The sequence below is a fragment of the Macaca nemestrina genome, chromosome 1, assembly GCF_043159975.1.
Source record: "Macaca nemestrina isolate mMacNem1 chromosome 1, mMacNem.hap1, whole genome shotgun sequence".
NCBI lineage: Eukaryota > Metazoa > Chordata > Mammalia > Primates > Cercopithecidae > Macaca > Macaca nemestrina.
Window position 1 is genome coordinate 200,657,729 of NC_092125.1, and position 17,471 is coordinate 200,675,199.

Below are 17,471 nucleotides of genomic sequence, written 5' to 3' on the forward strand. Positions count from 1 at the left end.
TACTTTTTGGTATTCCAAAGGTATTGTGGATATGCTCAAAAAAGGAGTCTTTGTCATTAGAGACAAAGTGAAATTTTTAGAAATAGTATGATGTCTGGATTGTACTTCAAAAAATAGGAGTATGGATGAGGCAGGATTGGTTGATGGTACAGGAGGTTATGGAAAACTTGAGCATTGGGGAGAGGCAGGGACTGACTGGAGATCAGCTAGCCAAGCAGGGGCTCCCGCTCACCCCTTTGGAGCCCTTTTCCCTGCAGATTCTGTCCTCTTTCCCTCTTGATCCTCCTCTGCCCTTTGAACTTCAGGGAAGAATACATGTTACAGACTCAGCACTTAGCAAGTGGCAGCCCTAACTGGCACCTGACAAGTACTGCCAACGACCCCACCTACAATCCATGAACTCCCTCCAGCCAGAGTGACCTTGCAAAAATACCTTCCCTGCCAGGCACAGTGGCACAACCTGTAGCCCCAGTTATTCTGGAGGTTGAAGCAGGAAGATTCCTTGAGCCCAGGATTTTGATTCCAGACTGGGCAACATAGCAAGACCCCGTCTCTAAAATATACCAAAAAACAAACAAACAAACAAACCTCCCTGACAGTCCCCTCCCTGTGGCTTCCCATTTCACCTCAAAAAATATCCAAACTTTCCTAACAGAGCCGCAAGGCCCCAACTGACCTAATTTCCTTTGAGTTCTTGTAACATGCCAAGTTTGTTCCACCTCAGGGGGTTTGCACTCAGTGTTCCCCTCTGAGGGCATGGAAGCTTCTTTCCCCTCTTTCTCCTCCTCATCCAATTATCCTTCAAGGCTTCATCTAAGTGGTACTCCCCGAGGTGGTCAATCTGGACTCACCCCCCTTCCCAGCTCCATTGAGTCCTCCCTGCTGTCTTTCAAAACACACTTTTATCACAGTGGTTCTCAATTGAGGCGATTTTCCCCCCCAGGGACAAAGAGCCAGGATGAGAACACAGGAGTGGCAGGGACAGAAGGAGTTCTCAGGGAGGACACAGAGGGGCAGAGTTTCAGGGCCATGCTGTCCCCCAGGATGCAGCACTCCAGAATGCAGGACAGCATGGCCCTGCAGCTCAGCCCCTCTGTGTCCTCCCTGGAGACATTCTGTGGCTGTCACCACTTGGGGAGGGGTTGCTACTGGCATCTAGTGGGTGGAGGCCTGGAATGCTGCTCAGAGCCCTGCCATGCGCAGGCCAGCGCCTACAGTGGAAAGGTCTGGCCGAGAGGCTCTGCTTTACAGCAGTTACACAATTTCCCATCAAACAATTACGTGTGCACTTGTTTAATACTTGTCTCCAACAGTAGTTCTTAACTTCCCCGGGGGCAAAAAATAGGTCTGTCTGGCTCATCATCCCAATGCCCAAGCACCAGGCAGAAGTGTTTAGTAAAGACTGAGTGACTAAATAATGGTACTAGCTCAGGTTGATTTGGCACCACTGTGCCAGCCAACAGCCCTGTGAGTTCATCCATTTGACAGATGAGGAAACTGAGGCTCAGTGACCTCTATGTTGGGGATATGGGGTCTGTGAACTAGAATATTAAATCGACCAGAAGCCCACACTCAAGCGACTCACCTGGGGGTGAATGGTAGTTCTGGGTGCCGAAAGGCCCTCGTTTGGGGAAATTCCCACCCAGGGATGGGGGCTGAATGCTCTGAGCTTTCTGGGCGGCTCAGGCCTTTCCTGAGATGAGGGTGGCTGTGGACGTCACTGCGCCACCTTGTGGCCGTAATGGTGGTTGCAGCTTCCTGGGTGACAGGAAGGCCCTTCTCTCTCTGTAGCTCTGCAGAACAGGTGAAAAGCCTCCTGCCACTGCCGTGAGTGTTCCAGGGCCTTGGAGACTCAGGCTAAAGGTGAGCAGAAGGCTAGGGGCTTGGCCTGGGGTAGCTGAAACCAGAAGTGGGAAGCAAAAGCCCTGGTTCTACTCTTCCCTGTGATCTCAGGGCGTCACTTCCCTTCCCTAGGTCTCAATTTCTTTGTCTGGAAAATGGGAAGAGTCGGCACAGATCTAAACAGGGGGAAGCAGCTGAGGCCTGGAAGAGGAAGTGGCTCCCCTGGGGCAGGGCACAGGCTGACTGGCACTCACCGAGGTGTAGGCCCGCCCACACATGCTGCAGCAGTAGGCCTTGGCGTGCTTGATGGCATGGGCCGAGAGGTGGATCTGCAGGGAGGCGGAGTCCGAGTAGGCCCGGTAGCAGTTGGGACACTTGTAGGGCTTGTCCTTGTTGTGCTGGCGCTGGTGAGACTGTGGGGGCACAGCAGGGGGTCAGGAGAGGACCAGGGCTCCCCTGCCCCACCCCCTTCCCACGCTCCCTTGTGGGGGTGGCGGGGGCACCAGGCCACCTGGTGGGCAGGAGGCAGGCAGGCACTCACCTGGAGGTTGGAGAGCTGAGTGAAAGCCTTCTCACAGCCAGGATGTGGGCACTTGTAGGGTCTGTCGCCTGTGTGGATTCTGCAATGGGCAGCCCAGTAAGGTCGAAGTCCCTGACACACACCCCAAGACCGTTCCAGTCCCCAAGTCCTTACTCTGGCCCCTAAGCCTCTCAGTCCCTACACTGCCCATGCTCCCCAAGGACCAAGAGTGAGCCCAGGCAAGAGCTGGAGACTTCAGCGGCTATGGCTCCTCCTTCATTCTCTGCCCTCCACTGCCAGTCTGACTAGAGCCTCCCGCTTCCCATAGGTCCCTGCTGTCCCCAGCCCACCACTAAAGCCCTGGTAGCAACCCAGTGCAGGCGTTGGAGGGGGCCTGATTTGACTGCCCCTCTCTTTCAAAAACCCCACACTACAGACCACACAATGCAAAGAACACAGATGCACGGCTTTGTCGGGACCTTCCCTGCCCACCCAGCCTCCTTCCCTAAGACGAAGGAGACATCTCCCTCTAATTGGTCCCAGACACTTATTTCCTGTCCCTACCCTATGTCAGGCACATGTCCGTGACAGCTACATGGTCACCCCAGTAAATGGGAGAATGCGGGACAACACGGCCCTGAAGCTCAGCCCCTCTGTGTCCTTCCTGGGAGTTCCTTCTGTCCCTGCCACTCCTGGATTCTCATCCTGGCTGTTTACCAGCTGGGTGACCTTGGACAAACCACTGAGCATCAGTTTCCTCATCTGCAAAATGGGTATAAAAATACAGTCCCTACCTCATCGGGCTTTGTGAAGATAACATCAGATAATGCATGTAAAGGGTTTAGCCTAGTGTTGCTACAAAGTAAGCACTCAACGTTTGCCAGTTATCATTACTCATTCATTCACATTCATCACATTGGGTACCCATGCCCCAGGCACTGTGCTAGGTATTTGGAATGTATCATGAACAAAACAGACAAAAGCTACTGCCTGGAGGAAATAAGCAACAAGTGTGAAATAAACAAGTAAATCACATGTAGAAAGTAGTAAGTTCTGTGGGGAAAACAACAAGATGGGGGGACCATGAATGCCGGGAAGAAGGGGTACAGTTTTAAATGGGGGTAAGGGCCCCATGGGGAAGGTGACACTGGGGCAGTGACTTGAGAGCTGATGACCCTATACCTGCCCAACAGCCCAGGTGAGGATGGGGCTGTGGACTGGGCAATGATGTCCACAAATGGAGCTCAGCAGCCTGGCATGCACTAATAGTGGGCTTCCCTGCTTTCTGCACTCATGCCTTTGCACCATCTCCCTGGGCGTGTCTTCAAGCATCTACTTGGGCAAATCCGCTGTACCAAGCAGGTAGGCAATGAAATGCCAGCTGGGCCTGAACCTTGTTTGCCTAATTTGTTGAGGAACAAAAGTGGAGGGGAATATCCAGATTTTACCAAAAGGGTGTCCACTCCTTCCTTCCAAGGCCCCAGCCCCTCTCACTGACTGGGTTTGCCATCAGCCCATCAACAAATTCATCAAAGAAACTAAAGCCCCTCTGGCCAGGCCCAGTGCTAGACTCAGGGACACAGGGTTGAGTAAGAAACATTCCCTGCTACCAATAAGCCCATTGGCTGCCATTATAAACATTGACAAAGTCCCAATTCCTTATATGTCATTCAAGCCTTCACCAGGTGGTCCAGCGTCCCCTCCCTGCTCGTACGCACCCTATGTCCTGGTCAGAGAATGACTCTTCCCTGCCAGCCGTGTCTGATAAGTCTCCACACACCTCGGCTATGTCTGCATCCTCAGCACTGGGACCTCCCTGGCTCTTTGGCCCGGTAAATGTCAGCTCATCCTTCTAGATATGTTGGCGAGTGGGGCTCTGCGGAATCTCCTGAGCGTACTGCTCACCCCACAGGCTTCCAGAGCACATTCCTCACCACAGAGCCAACCCCACTGGACCCTCGAGGCCGCCCACACTTCTCTGCTAGCTGGGGAATCCCGAGGGCAGGGACGGGCCTCAGTCTCAGGATCAAGGCCCAGGGTCTGGCCTTCCACAATAGCTGTGCCAACAGAAGCTGAGCTGACGCAGTTCTGAGCACCCCTGTTCTACCTGCACATTTCTGTGTTCTACCTTCTCTCTACAGTGGAAGGACCTTAAGGGTCATCTGGACCAACTCTGCCTGAGGCCAGCATCCTCTTCACTTCACCCCGTCCTCATTCCCTCTAGAGCTGGGGAATTCGTTTAGTTAGGCTCCCCGTCACCTAACCCCTAAGGGTCCCCAGGACTCACGCTGCCTTTGTCTTAAACCCCACAACCCCTTCTCCCCTTGCCCTGAAACCCAGCCACAGTGGCCTTGCACTAGCTCCTCCAGCACTGAGGCCTTTCCCACCTCTAATCCTTCATCCAAGCTGTTCCCTCTACCAGAAACACCTGTCCCTCAGCTAACACCTGGCTAAAACCCAACTCCTGTTCTCAGCATAAAAGTCCCTTCATCAGGGCAGCCTTCCCTGACCCCCTAGACCAGGTCAGGCTCCCTGCGGCCCACCTCACAGGCAACAACGCCATCGGCTTCCCAGAAGTCTCTGCATGGGTACTTATTTTCTCCATGTCTGGTCACTGTGTTCCTTCAGAGGAACTCCCTTGGGCTCATTCCCTACCATCACCCCAGCGCCTGACATGGGCTCAGCACAGAGGGGATTCCATAAATAGACACAGACTGAATGAAGGCAAGCAAGTTCTTTCTCTTTGAAGTCAATCATTGACAAGAGAAATAGGTTCCACATCATCAGCGACTTCCGTGCCCGGAGTGTATTTCATGAGGGTTTGCTGACTGACTGACCAACAGTCCTCCAGCGGATTTGGGTCCTTCCTCAGGAACCAGGCAAGCCCTCTCGACCAGCAAGCTGCCTCTCTGGCCTCCTCCCGTGCAAGTGCAACAAGTGCCCAGCCTCCCCCGGGACTCCCAGCCTCAGCCTCTCCCCGCCAGGCCTCGGCACGGCTGAAGCTGCAGGGCTCTGACCTGTTCACAGCCCAGTCTGGCAGCCTCCACGGTCTCCCTCCCTCTTTCTCCAGGACAGAGTCCATATCCCCTTCCCCAGCTTGCAAGGCCCTTCACATTCTGGCCTTGGTTTCTAAAGCCTCCTTCTCTTGCCACTGTGCTCCCCGGAGGAGCATCTTACCAACCTCCCCCAACACACATGCAGATGCAGCCCCCCAGCAGGCCTCGAGCCTTTGCTCATGCCATTCCTCCTCCAACTGGGGAGGGCTGCGGACCCCTCGTACTCAACCCAGATGATCCCCCCCAACCTCCACCTCTTACTTCCCTCTCTCAAGGAAGTTTCCACATCTGCCATCCTCCCGGGTCACAGTGGCAGGGGCCTGCCTCTGCCCGCTCCTGTGTCCCTGTGCATGGCACCCAGCATGGGGCTGGCTCAGAAAAAGCTTCAGGGAGCAACTGTTGGATAAGGAAGGACCATGCTGCCTGTTCTTTTGGCCACAAACCTCTTGTCTTCAGTCCCTGAACTTCAAGTCAAGCCTGAGCCCTCAATTCTAACATCAGAATCCCCTCTTTGTAAGGCATCTTCCCATAGGGGAGCACCCAGCCCCAGCGCCCACATCTGTGGTGACAGGAAGTCCACCGACTCTAGGTGGTCACTCTTCTTTTCTTTTGAGATGGAGTCTCGCTCTGTCGCCAAGGCTGGAGTGCAGTGGTACAATCTCCACTCACTGCAAGCTCTGCCTCCCCAGTTCAAGCAATTATCCTGCCTCAGCCTCCCAAGTAGCTGGGACTACAGGCCTGTGCCACCATGCTCAGCTAATTTTTTTGCATTTTTAGTAGACCACTATGGTTCCAGACCATGTCAGCCAGGCTAGTCTCGAACTCCTGACCTCAATAATCCGCTCACCTCAGCCTCCCAAAGTGCTGGGATTACAGGCATGAGCCACAGTGCCCGGTTGGTGGTCACTCCTCTTTAGGCAGCACAAGGAAGCTGAGCTGAAGCTAGTGGCCCTGGACTACGCCCCTCCACCCTCCACTGTCCTAGTCCCACCCAGGGGCTCTAAAGACTTGCTCTGCTCTCTTGCCTGGCACCGCCACCCCCATGTGCTTCTTCTGCCTGATGCCCCAGCCCCTTCCTTCTTTCTGAACTGGGCTGATCCTTGGTGCACTGCACTCGAATCTTGCTTCTGCCCCCTCTTAGCTGGGTGACCTTGGGCAGGTGACTCTGCCTCCCTGAGCCTCAGTTTCCCCCTCTCTAAAATGGGGATAATAATAAATTTAAGAATTTAAAGGGTGTTCATAAATATTTTTGCAGTGTTAGTTTTTAATACATTAATTTCTATTTAAGTTAAGCAACTTATGAAAACAAAGAGGAAATATATTCAATGTTTCAATAAAATTATTAAGGATTCATGAATTATCACTTTTATTTCTCAGCCATGAGATGGCTTTGGGCATGCCGTGTTTTTTAACTAAAACAATGGCCATAGATATATGAAAGTTAAATATTCCTTGAGAGGATTCCCCCTCTGTGGCATTTTTCAAATTCATTATCTCTTACGAAGAAATAACAAATTCACACTGCACAGGGATTTTATGGACATCCTGTATATTAAAACACCTTAAGCAGGACCTGGCACACAGAAGTTCTTTAACAAGGAATAGCTGTCATTGTTATTAGCATTATTATCAGACTTGAAAAAACTAAAACGACACTTTCCTCTGCTGCAATGATCATTAGGCAGGTACATAACATCGCCCTACCAGGAAAAGAAAAACAAAAACAAAACCACTTTGCACCCTGAATAAACAAACAGACAAATCCAGAGTCACTCTGTCTAGCTCTAGTTCACAAATAGATAGAACTTTCAGCCATTTCCTATAACTGACTAACTTCCTCCCAGAACAATGGTTGGTTGGTTTGTTTGTTTGTTTAGATAGGATCTCTGTCTCCCTGGCTGCAGTGCAGTGGCGCGATCTCAGCTCACTGCAGCCTCTACCTCCTGGGTTCAAGCAATCCTCCCACCTCAGCCTCCTGAGTAGCTGGAACTACAACACATGCTACCACACTCGGCTAACTTTTTAATTTTTTGTAGAGATGGGGGTCTCAACATGTTGCCCAGGCCAGCCTCAGACTCCTGGCCTCAAGCCCAAAACAATGTTATCCCTGACTCCCGCACTGTGATATCTGCCAGTACGGACGACCCTTACACATACACTAACTGCACAAGACAATGCTGGTTTTCTACCATGATCGGACTAACAAGAACAGAAAATGTTCTATTTTCTCTCTAAATCCATGTGGTGTTTATTATGTAGAGGGCTGATCCTTCTGAAGCCTGGACTTGTGCAATACTTCGCAAGTCCCTCACTTTGCTTGTGCCTTCCTTTCACGCCACAGGCCCATTAAGATGCTCCAGTGCCACTCAACCGCCTCATTCCGACCGTGCTCCCAAGCACATCCTTCTCAACTCCTAGGGCGTATCTTGCTTGCCCTCTTACCAACTCTACCTCTATTGCTTGACCGGGTCTGGCTCTGTTTTGGACATGACCTTCTTTTATGCCCTTCAATAGAGGCTGTAACATTGGGAAGATGGATTTGATTATATGATCTGATGCCTGATTCTCTGCCAAGGGACAAACAAGTAGGAAAGGGCCTCTTTCAAATAGAGGACAAGGAATCTGGAATCTGGTTGCTTCTTCAGCTTTGGCTTTGTTTGTTTGTCTAGAGAATCCTGGGAGTTCTGGGCATGTGGGACACTCGCCTCTTTGCCACTGAGTTAGGACACATCAGTTTAATTATATGTGCCAGCGCCTAGTGACTTATAAACTATCTTCCAAATGCTGATAGAATCCTCTTTTGTTGTTTGTTTGGTTTCCTGCCATTATGAACTCAAATTAGTCCAAAAGAGAGAGAGGAGGGGGAAAAAATTGTGCCCTCAGGAATGGAGAATAATCCCTGAGTCAAAGAACATTCTGGCAAAATACTCTCCTCTCCTTCAAAGGCCTGTTAATTTTTTGTTGCTTTTTTTTGGTCATGTTCTTAAATAATATTTTTAAACAAAGTCTACTTCTTGAAGAAAAAAAAAAAAAAAACAGAATTCTTCATCATTATCATCACTTGCTCCTGTGTTTATTCACTTGCCTGTTCCCTCAACTTTGTGCTGTCGCTTTTCTCAGATCCGGGTCCCCGATTCAGAAAGATAAAACTGCCAAGGTGCAAATGCAAATGCAAATGCTCTTGGCGTTTCCAGATGGCTGCTGGGCAACACCAAAGACTTGCTTCCTTGCTTTACAAAAGGAGGGATGCTTACAATGATTGGGTTTTGTATTCTTCTTTTGTTGTTTTTTGTTTGTTTGTTTTTTGAGATAGAGTCTTGCTCTGTCACCCAGGCTGGAGTGCAGTGGTGCAATCTCAGCTCACTGCAACCTCCACCTCCCAAGTTCAAGTGATTCTCCTGCCTTGGCCTCCTAAGTAGCTGGAATTATAGGCAGCCGCCACCACACCTGGCTAATTTTTATATTTTTAGTAGAGACAGGGTTTCACCATGTTGACCAGGCTGGTCTCAAACTCCTGACCTCAAGTGATCCATCCACCTTGGCCTCCCAAAGTGCTAGGATAACAGGCGTGAGCCACGGCACCTGGCTTATATATTCTCCATATTTTTAATTAGCCAAACACTAGAGTGATAGCTGCCCTATGAAGTCTGTAGCGTAAGAAAGTTGACAAAAAGAGAAACTCAACCTCCCTGGGTTAATTTTATACATACATAAACATATAATATGTGTAATATATGCTCTTGTGCACTTTTTAAGATGGACCAAAAAAACCTAATCTAATGCACAGAGGGTGGCATAATAAGCATCAACAAAGACATTTCTTTAAAAAGATTTTGTCTCTAGATTTAAAATGCCCTCAACAATTAGTGGTAACGCTTTATGGGATTAAAAGACCCTGAAGATGGGCCAATGTGCTTGCTGCCGATGACATGTTTTTTTTGTTGGTGAGATGGGGTCTTGCTCTGTCACCCACGCTGGAGTGCAGGGGCACAATCTTGGCTCACTGCAACCTCTGCCTCCAAGGTCAAGTGATTCTTCTGCCTCAGCCTACCGATTAGATGGGACTACAGGCATGCACCACCACACTCGGCTAATTTTTGTACTTTTAGTAGAGACGGGGTTTGACCATGTTGGCCAGGCTGGTCTCGAACTCCTGACCTCAAGTGATCCACCTGTCTTGGCCTCCCAAAGTGTTGGGATTACAGGCGTGAGCCACCGCACCAGCCTAATGTGTTTTTAATATGAAAAATTGATCATGTATTATACCTTCATAGAAGACTCTATTGTCCTCCATTGTGATATTGTTGATTATTACAATTAACTAACTGGAATCATTTGGTCTAATCAACAGGTCTGATTTTTACCCTCACACTTGCTTAAAGGCCTCTGCTTCGAGCTAGAATAGACAAATGCATACAGGCCGCCACGCTGACATCCTCTTCTTGACCAGACACTGCCAGAGGCCAAGGTGGACTCCAAGAGTCCTTGGTCCAGAAGTAGATAACTTTGAAAGCAGGCTAACTAACCCACGATCAGAGGAACAGGGATTATTCCCCAGGACTGGATGAAACTGCTTTTACCCTTCATGTTCTACTAATGTTCTAACTTTCCAAGTCTTTTTTTTTTCTTTAATCTGTCTCTAATCCTCGATTTAGGAGGCTGTATTCAATAAACTGGAATAAAATATTCCTAAAATGGTGCCTTCTTCCAACTAACTCTTCAGAATTCTGGGGGTGAGGGTGGGAGGGGGACTATAAAAACCTAACAGATATGAAATAATAAATCATCAAGGAAATGTTGAAATAATCATTCTACTGAAAACAACAAATGTAATTGGCCTTATCTACAAACCTACTTGGAATAATTGCTGAAAACTCTTCAAAGTATCTTTGCTGAGACCCTTTTCTTTTACGATCATTAGTTCTGTAAACAGGATCTGTAAGAATCCGTCCTCCTTCCTAACAGGATATAATTGGGTAAATCAAATTTGTAACCATGGCTGTGCCAGAAATGTCACATTGAAAGACGAATTTCATTTAATTAGGCATGACAAGTCTGAGAGTAAGAAACAAGGTCTGCACTTCAAAAGTGGGAATGAGGCCTCCCTGGGCCTCCAGGAAACCGGACTGGACCTGCTCTATGGCTTGTGGAATTTCAGCCTTTAAGGTTATGAAAAGACATCAATCTCTGCACGTCCAGAAACACTGACAAACGAAGATTCTCCAAAAACAGGGTATCCCCCACATTACACGTTGAATAGGCACAATCTGGCAGAGGTGAATTGGATGGTTCTAGGTTCCTGATCTCTAATAATATAAAATTTTTTCACACCGACACACACACACACACACACACACACACACACACACACATGCAATTCTGACCTGGGGGCCTTACAAAGTCTCCTAACAGAGTTAACTCTCAAGCTTTTCTATCGCATGCTCTAATTTTAAGAACCATACAAACTGGGAGGACTTTATCAATCAACACCTTGTTACATACATCTCTGTACATAAACCTGGCCAAATTTTTTAAAAATCAAAGTAACAACAAAATCAGAAAATTTCTGAAACAAACTTATGTGGTCAGATTTGTGCCTTGGGAAGCACGGCAACGAGAAAACAGACTGACACCTGGCCCTGCTGCCACTGTACCATTTTATTCTTTTATTTTTTTTTTTCTTTTGAGACAGGGTCTCACTCTGTTGCCCAGGCTGGAGTGCAGCGGTGCAACTTGGGCTCACTGAAGCCTCGACCTCCTGGATTCAAGCAATTGATCCTCCCACCTCAGCCTCCCAAGTAGCCGGGACTACAGGCATGCACCATTACTCCCAGCTAATTTTGTATTTTTCTGTAGAGATGGGGTTTTGCTATGTTGCTGGTCTCGAACTCCTGGGCTCAAGTGATCAACCCACCTCAACCTCCCAAAGTGCTAGAATTATAGGCATGAGCCCCTGAGCCCAGCCTGCCACTTGATTCTTACTATCATACTCACACATCATGTCCCAAAGTCAGAGAAATAGACAAGGTAAAACATCTTGCACCCAGGGATAAAGGATTCAAAGACAATGGAGATAAACGAATAAATGACAAAAACAAAAAAAGCAAATAAAAGATAGAGCCCTTCTCATGGTGGCACACGCCTGTAATCCCAGTTACCTGGGAAGCTGAGGAGGCAGAGGTTGCAGTGATCCGAGATCACGACACTGCACTCCAGCCTGGGCAATACAGTGAGACTCTGTCCCCCCACGCCCCCCAAAAAAAGAAAAAAGAGCCCTTCTGTATAGTATTGGTCCTCAAAACAGAAAAAACCTTGAGTTCTTTCTGTAAATTACAAACTCCACAAACTCCACAACAAAAAACAGTTTTATCCCTGACTTTTACAATGCTGATATTAGCAAACACGTGACAATGCTCACACAGATGATCTCTCACATGTGAGAAAATGGTGCTGCTTCCCCTCTGAGCAGACGAACTGCAATCTTGGTAATCTTTGGCTCGTTTTTAAAAATACCAATGGTATTTTTATTTTGTGAGCCAGTCTTTCTGATGGCTATACCCTCCTGCACAAACTTTTCCTTTTTTTTTTTTTTTTCCTTGAGACAGAGTTTCACTCTTGTCATCCAGGCTGGAGTGCAATGGCGCAATCTCGGCTCACTGCAGCCTCCACCTCCTGGGTTCAAGCGCGTCTCCCGCCTAAGCCCCTAAGTAGCTGGGATTACAGGTGCCCACCACCACACCTAGCTAATTTTTGTATTTTTAGTAGAGACAGGGTTTCGCCACATCGGCCAGGCTGGTCACGAACTTCTGACCTCAGGGGATCCGCCCGCCTCAGCCTCCTAAAGTGCTGGGATTATAGGCGTGAGCCACCACGCCCAGCCACAAACTTTTCTTAAAGCATTTATAGCTTTGAATCTCCCTTTCACACACTCAACTAGACTGTATGCCCCATGAAGGCAGAGATTTTCATCCATTTTGTTCCTTGCTGTATCCTCAACATCTAGAATAGTATCTGGCATAGAGTAAAAGTTTCTGTAAGTATTTGTTAAACAGATGAATCATATGCTCTGTAAAAACCAGTTATATTTATTCCAAAATATTTAATAATTGCTTATTTTATGCCACAAACTGGGGATGTGGAAATGGAGGAGACTGAGCTCTTGCCTTCAAGAACTCCCAGGAGACTGAGTGAGGTGGGCAGATAAACAGATGTGGGCGTGACAGCCTACCACTGCTATGATGGACATGCACAGAGCCCTGTGGGGACACAGAGGTCGGGTCCCTTACCTAGCTAGAGCAATCAGGGAGGGCTTCCTGGAGGAAGCTAGACTGAGCGATGACAAGCGGATGGCCAGAGAAACAGGGAAAAGCGGGAGGAGGGTGTCTCTGGTAAAGGACACAGCACGTACAAAGACATAGAGATGAGAAACAGTGGGGATGGGGTGCAGTAACAACAGCTGAGGCCAGTGAGGTCCTCAAGGGCCGGGACCCTGAGGGCAATGGGCACCTGGAAAAGGTCCTTGCCCCTCCTTGCACTGGCTCCATGTGCCAGGCCACACGTGCTGAGTTGGGCTGCAGCAGGGCAGCAGGCAGGTCACTCACCTGGTGTGCTGCTGGAGGTGGGAGAGCTGCCGGAAGGACTTATCACAGTAGGAGCAGTGGTAGGGCTTGACGCCCAGGTGGATGCGCAGGTGCTGGGCCAGGTAGGAGGCGTTAGCAAAGGACTTGGAGCAGTGCGGGCACTTGTGGGGCTTGGCCTCTGTGTGCGACTTGGAGTGGATCTGCATCTCCGACTTGGTGAAAAAGGTCAGCGGGCATACCTTACACCTGCGGAGCAAGAGGCAGGTTCACACGCGGGAAGACCCTCCCAGCCTGTCCATCTCAGGGGAGCTCTTCCGCATCAGAGAGACCTTGCACCTGGGACAGTATTTTCCTGTGAGGAGCCCAAGAAGCACAGGCCCACCTGGGAAAGACAGGGCACAGTCTCCCAGCCTGGGCACCCTTAAATCTGGAGGGGGAAGCTCTTGCCTGGGGGAACATTACAGAGCCCGGGGCAGAGGGTTATACCTCATAGGGAAGACAGGTCTGATCCTGGTGAGGCTTTGCCCAGGGCTACATCCCATGGTTCTGGGGAGGAGGCTCTACCACATGAAGTAGTTCTCAACCAGGCTGCTCATTAGAATCATCTGGGGAGCGTCTAAGAAATACCAACGCCTGCCCCACCCTCCACACCCTCTGCCCTCAAAAAGTTAACTCAGAATTCCTGGAGATGCAGCCCTGGCATCTGCATTTTCTGAAAGCTCTTCAGGTGATTCTTTAAAATTCTGGTGGTGGTGGTTGTTGTTTGAGACAGAGTCTCACTCTGTCGCCCAGGTTGGAGTGCAGTGGCCCGATCTCAGCTCACTGCAGCCTCTGCCTCCAGAGTTCAAGTTATTCTCTTGCCTCAGCCTCCTGAGTAGCTGGGATTACAGGGGCGCACCACCAGGCCCGGCTAACTTTGTATTTTTTGTAGAGATGAGGTTTCACCATGCAGGCCAGGCTGGTCTCAAACTCCTGACCATAGGTGATCCACCCACCTTGGCCTCCCAAAGTGCTGGTATTACAGGCATGAGCCACCGTGCACGGCCTCTTCAGGTGATTCTAAGGTGGCCAGGGTTGAGAACACTGCTTAAAGGGAGGAGGAAACCGACTCTCACAACCCCAGGCTGTGGGGGCGGCTGCCAGGCACGGGCCACACCTAAGGGTCCAAAGCTCTATTACCCTACCCAGCAGCCCTGCCCGAATCGGGACCCGGGATGTGGGTGGGGCTCTCCAGAAGGCCCCGCCCCTCTGGACCCTAGCCCTGCCCCCTCGGCCCAAAGGGTCCGTTTGAGCCCCACTGCTGGGCTCCTGGAGCAGCCCTGGCTCAAGCCCCAGCCCCAAGCCCACTCGGACCTCATCCCGCCAAGACCCCCACCTGTACGTCTTGCCCTCCTTGGCAGTCTCGCCCGAGGCCAGGATGGGGTAGGGGACTACAAGGACAGGCGGACCCCCCGGGTTCTCCGCCTTGATCTTTTTGCGGCCGCGTTCGGACTTGGGGGGGCCAAGCAGGCCATGGCCCTGGATTGTCTTGATGGAGTCCAGGAGAGGGGGGCTGGTGATCCCTGAGATGAGGGTGGGGGACGAGGCGATGAGGCGGCTCTGGCTGGTGGTGGTGGGTGTGGACGGGGTGCTGGTACCCGTGCCCGTGCCTGTGCCCGCGCTCGACTCAGAAGTGCTCACAGCCGGGGTCCGGGTGGACAGCCCCAGACCTGCGAAGACAGGCGGGTGGGGGTAGGGGTGAGGGGAGCTGCAGAGGCCAGCTCGGCTGCCCACCCAGCTATGTGATTTTGGCAGGCGAGCATCCCCTTAACGTTCGTAAGTTGCTACCCAGGGGTAACTAAATGAGACCTTGTGCATGTGTAAGATGCCTTAGGCACCTTAAGATTAAATTGAGTTATATAACAGAGGCACTTTGGAAAAATTCAAACTATAGAAAAAGACTGAGGCACAAAGAAGTTCACTGCTGTCTTATTTATAACAGCAAAATTTTAGAGGCAACTGAAATATGCAACATTAGGAAGGGGTTCGGTAAACAGCGATTAATTGCTTCAGCTGCCCATTGAAAAGGAGGTTATGTTTGTTTAAGCAAACTACATACGTATGCACAGAAAAAATAAGTAGGAAAGAATGTGCCAAAATGTGATATGGATGGTAGACTAGGAGTAATTTTTAAAAAAAAAAAGAAGCTTAACTGTACTTGATTCGACAATGAGAGCTTTAAAAACTTCTGTAGTAAAAGTTATTCTTTTAAAAATGAGAGGACTAGACACATTTATAGTATCAACTGAAGCAGACAAAAAGATGAAAATGGTATCTATTGTGTGGTTCTAACTACGTTTTTTTTTCTTTTAAAAAAAAAAGCTAAAAATTTGTGCATTGAAAAAGATAATGTCAAGTCAGCAGGAGAATGTTTTGTATCACACACTGGTGGTGGGAGCATACATTTGCAAAGCCTTAACGAAGGGTAGTCTGGCAACAGTCATTAAAATTTAAACATGGCCAAGCACAGTGGCTCACACTTGTAATCCCAACACTTTAAGAGGCTGAGGTAGGAGGATTGCTTGAGCCCAGAAGTTGAAGACCAGCCTGGGCAACATGGCAAAACCCTGTCTCTCTACAAAAATTACAAAAATTAGCTGGGTGTGGTGGCATGTGCCTGTAGTCCCAGCTACTAGGGAGGCTGGGGTGGGAGGATCACTTGAGCCCCTGAGGTGGAGGCTTCAGTGAGCCATATTCACACCACTGCACTCCAGCCTGGGTAACAGGACAAGACCCTATCTCTTAAAAAAAATAATAATAATTAATTTAAACAAATTTTAATGTACATAACTTTGGCCGAGTAATTCTACTTCTAGAAATTTACAATAAAGAAATATTCCCACATGAGCACAAAGACGTGTATACAAGTCCATACAAAACTGTGATCAGATAAAATTGAACACAACCTGTTTGTCCTCAGCATGAGCTTTGTAAAGAGCTGTGGTCCACTCTCATTAGGGAGAACTGCACAGCCACTAAAACAAGATCGATGTGATGCAGTGACAGAGAGAGAAGGTCGAAATGTGCTGTCAGGTGAAAAAAGCCAATCACAGACATAGGAGGTCATCTATTTTAAAGAACACACACTCAAACTACATATGTAGTTTGGACAAGATATATGTGCATATGTAAACGCACAGGAATAGATCTGAGAAGAGACACATCAAACTGCTAATTGTGGTTCTCTCTAGGGAAAGAGAAGAATTTTTTGGTAAAGGAGATTTTCCTACTTTGTCTGATTCTATATTATTTGAATCTTTTACCTGGTGAATTTATCCATTTTTAACATCTGTGATTAAAGGACAAAATAAAATAAATTATAAACATGAAAATTCTCACAATAGTAGGATTAAGGCTATTTTTTCTCCTTTCAGCTTATTGGCAATTTCCAAATTTTCTATAATGACTATGTATTACTTTTATAATAAAAAGTGGAATATATATGTTTATGACAGAATGGTGAGTAGGAAAAGCAAGTTAAAACCATGGGTACAGCCCTACCACAAGCTCAGCAAAACACACACGAATATTGAAAAACAAAAAATATGGCAAAGGAAGGAAATGGACCAAGAGCCTCTCTGAGCTGCTGGGTTGGGAGCTGGGGATTATGAATGATTTTTTTGTTGCTAGTTTCTCTTTTTTCCAAATTTCCCTTAATATGCTTATATTACTTTTTTAATATTACTTTTATAATGGAAAAAATAAATTTAATAAAATCATAGTAACAGGGGATATGCAGAGTGCGGCTGGGGCCTGGATAGGTTTACCAGGCCCTGTAATTCTTGGGTGACTCTGGGAAAAGGCAGGAGAGAAGGAAAGAGGCAGAATCACCTGGCTGGCAGCAGAGGCGACAGGGGAGGAACAAAGGCCCAGCCACTGTGGTCTCCCAAGAAAGCCTATCCACCAGGCTCCAAGGAGGGCCTCCGGTGGCTCCAGCCCCTTGACATTACCCCAGGATGTCCCCCTGGCACCCCAGCCTCAACCTATCCAAGACTTAGCTCACATCTTTCCCCAACCCTGTTCCTTCTCCAGGGATTTCATCACAAGGGCAGTGGCCCAGGAGTCTCCCTCACCTCCTGCCTCCCCTCACATTCCTACATCCTGTCCTCTCGTCTCCCACAATGTATCTCAGATCTGTCCACTTCTCTCTATTCCCACTACCACTGCGTTGCCCAGGTCACCACACTCCTGAAGATCTCCCTGCTTCCATGCTTACCCCCTGACAACCTCTTCTCCACCTAGCAGCCAGACTCCGTTTTCTCAACCCATATCTGAGTGTTTTCTCCCCCACTTAAAAACCTTCAGTGGTTCCCCACTGCCCAAGGGTCAAGTCCAAACTGCTTTGTGGCCTACAGGGCCCTTCTTAATCTGGTCCCTGCTTCCTCAAAGCCTCAGCAGAACTGAGCATGGAAACAGAGTGAAGACACGGGCTCT

At 48.8% G+C, this 17,471-nt stretch overlaps 1 protein-coding gene across 6 annotated transcripts in view; it reads right to left on the reverse strand.

The window, feature by feature from the left end:
* The window catches only part of LOC105494669 (zinc finger protein 362), a 40,243-nt gene that overhangs the window by 1,953 nt on the left and 20,819 nt on the right, over positions 1–17,471 (reverse strand). For all 6 annotated transcript variants that reach the window (XM_071096521.1, XM_071096524.1, XM_011763316.3 and 3 more), the window contains 4 exons: positions 14,374–14,707; positions 13,020–13,244; positions 2,384–2,462; positions 2,097–2,255 (listed from right to left, as the gene is read on the reverse strand). In XM_071096521.1, coding sequence (XP_070952622.1) covers positions 2,097–2,255; positions 2,384–2,462; positions 13,020–13,244; positions 14,374–14,707 — 797 coding nt within the window. The remainder of the gene's footprint in view (positions 1–2,096; positions 2,256–2,383; positions 2,463–13,019; positions 13,245–14,373; positions 14,708–17,471) is intronic.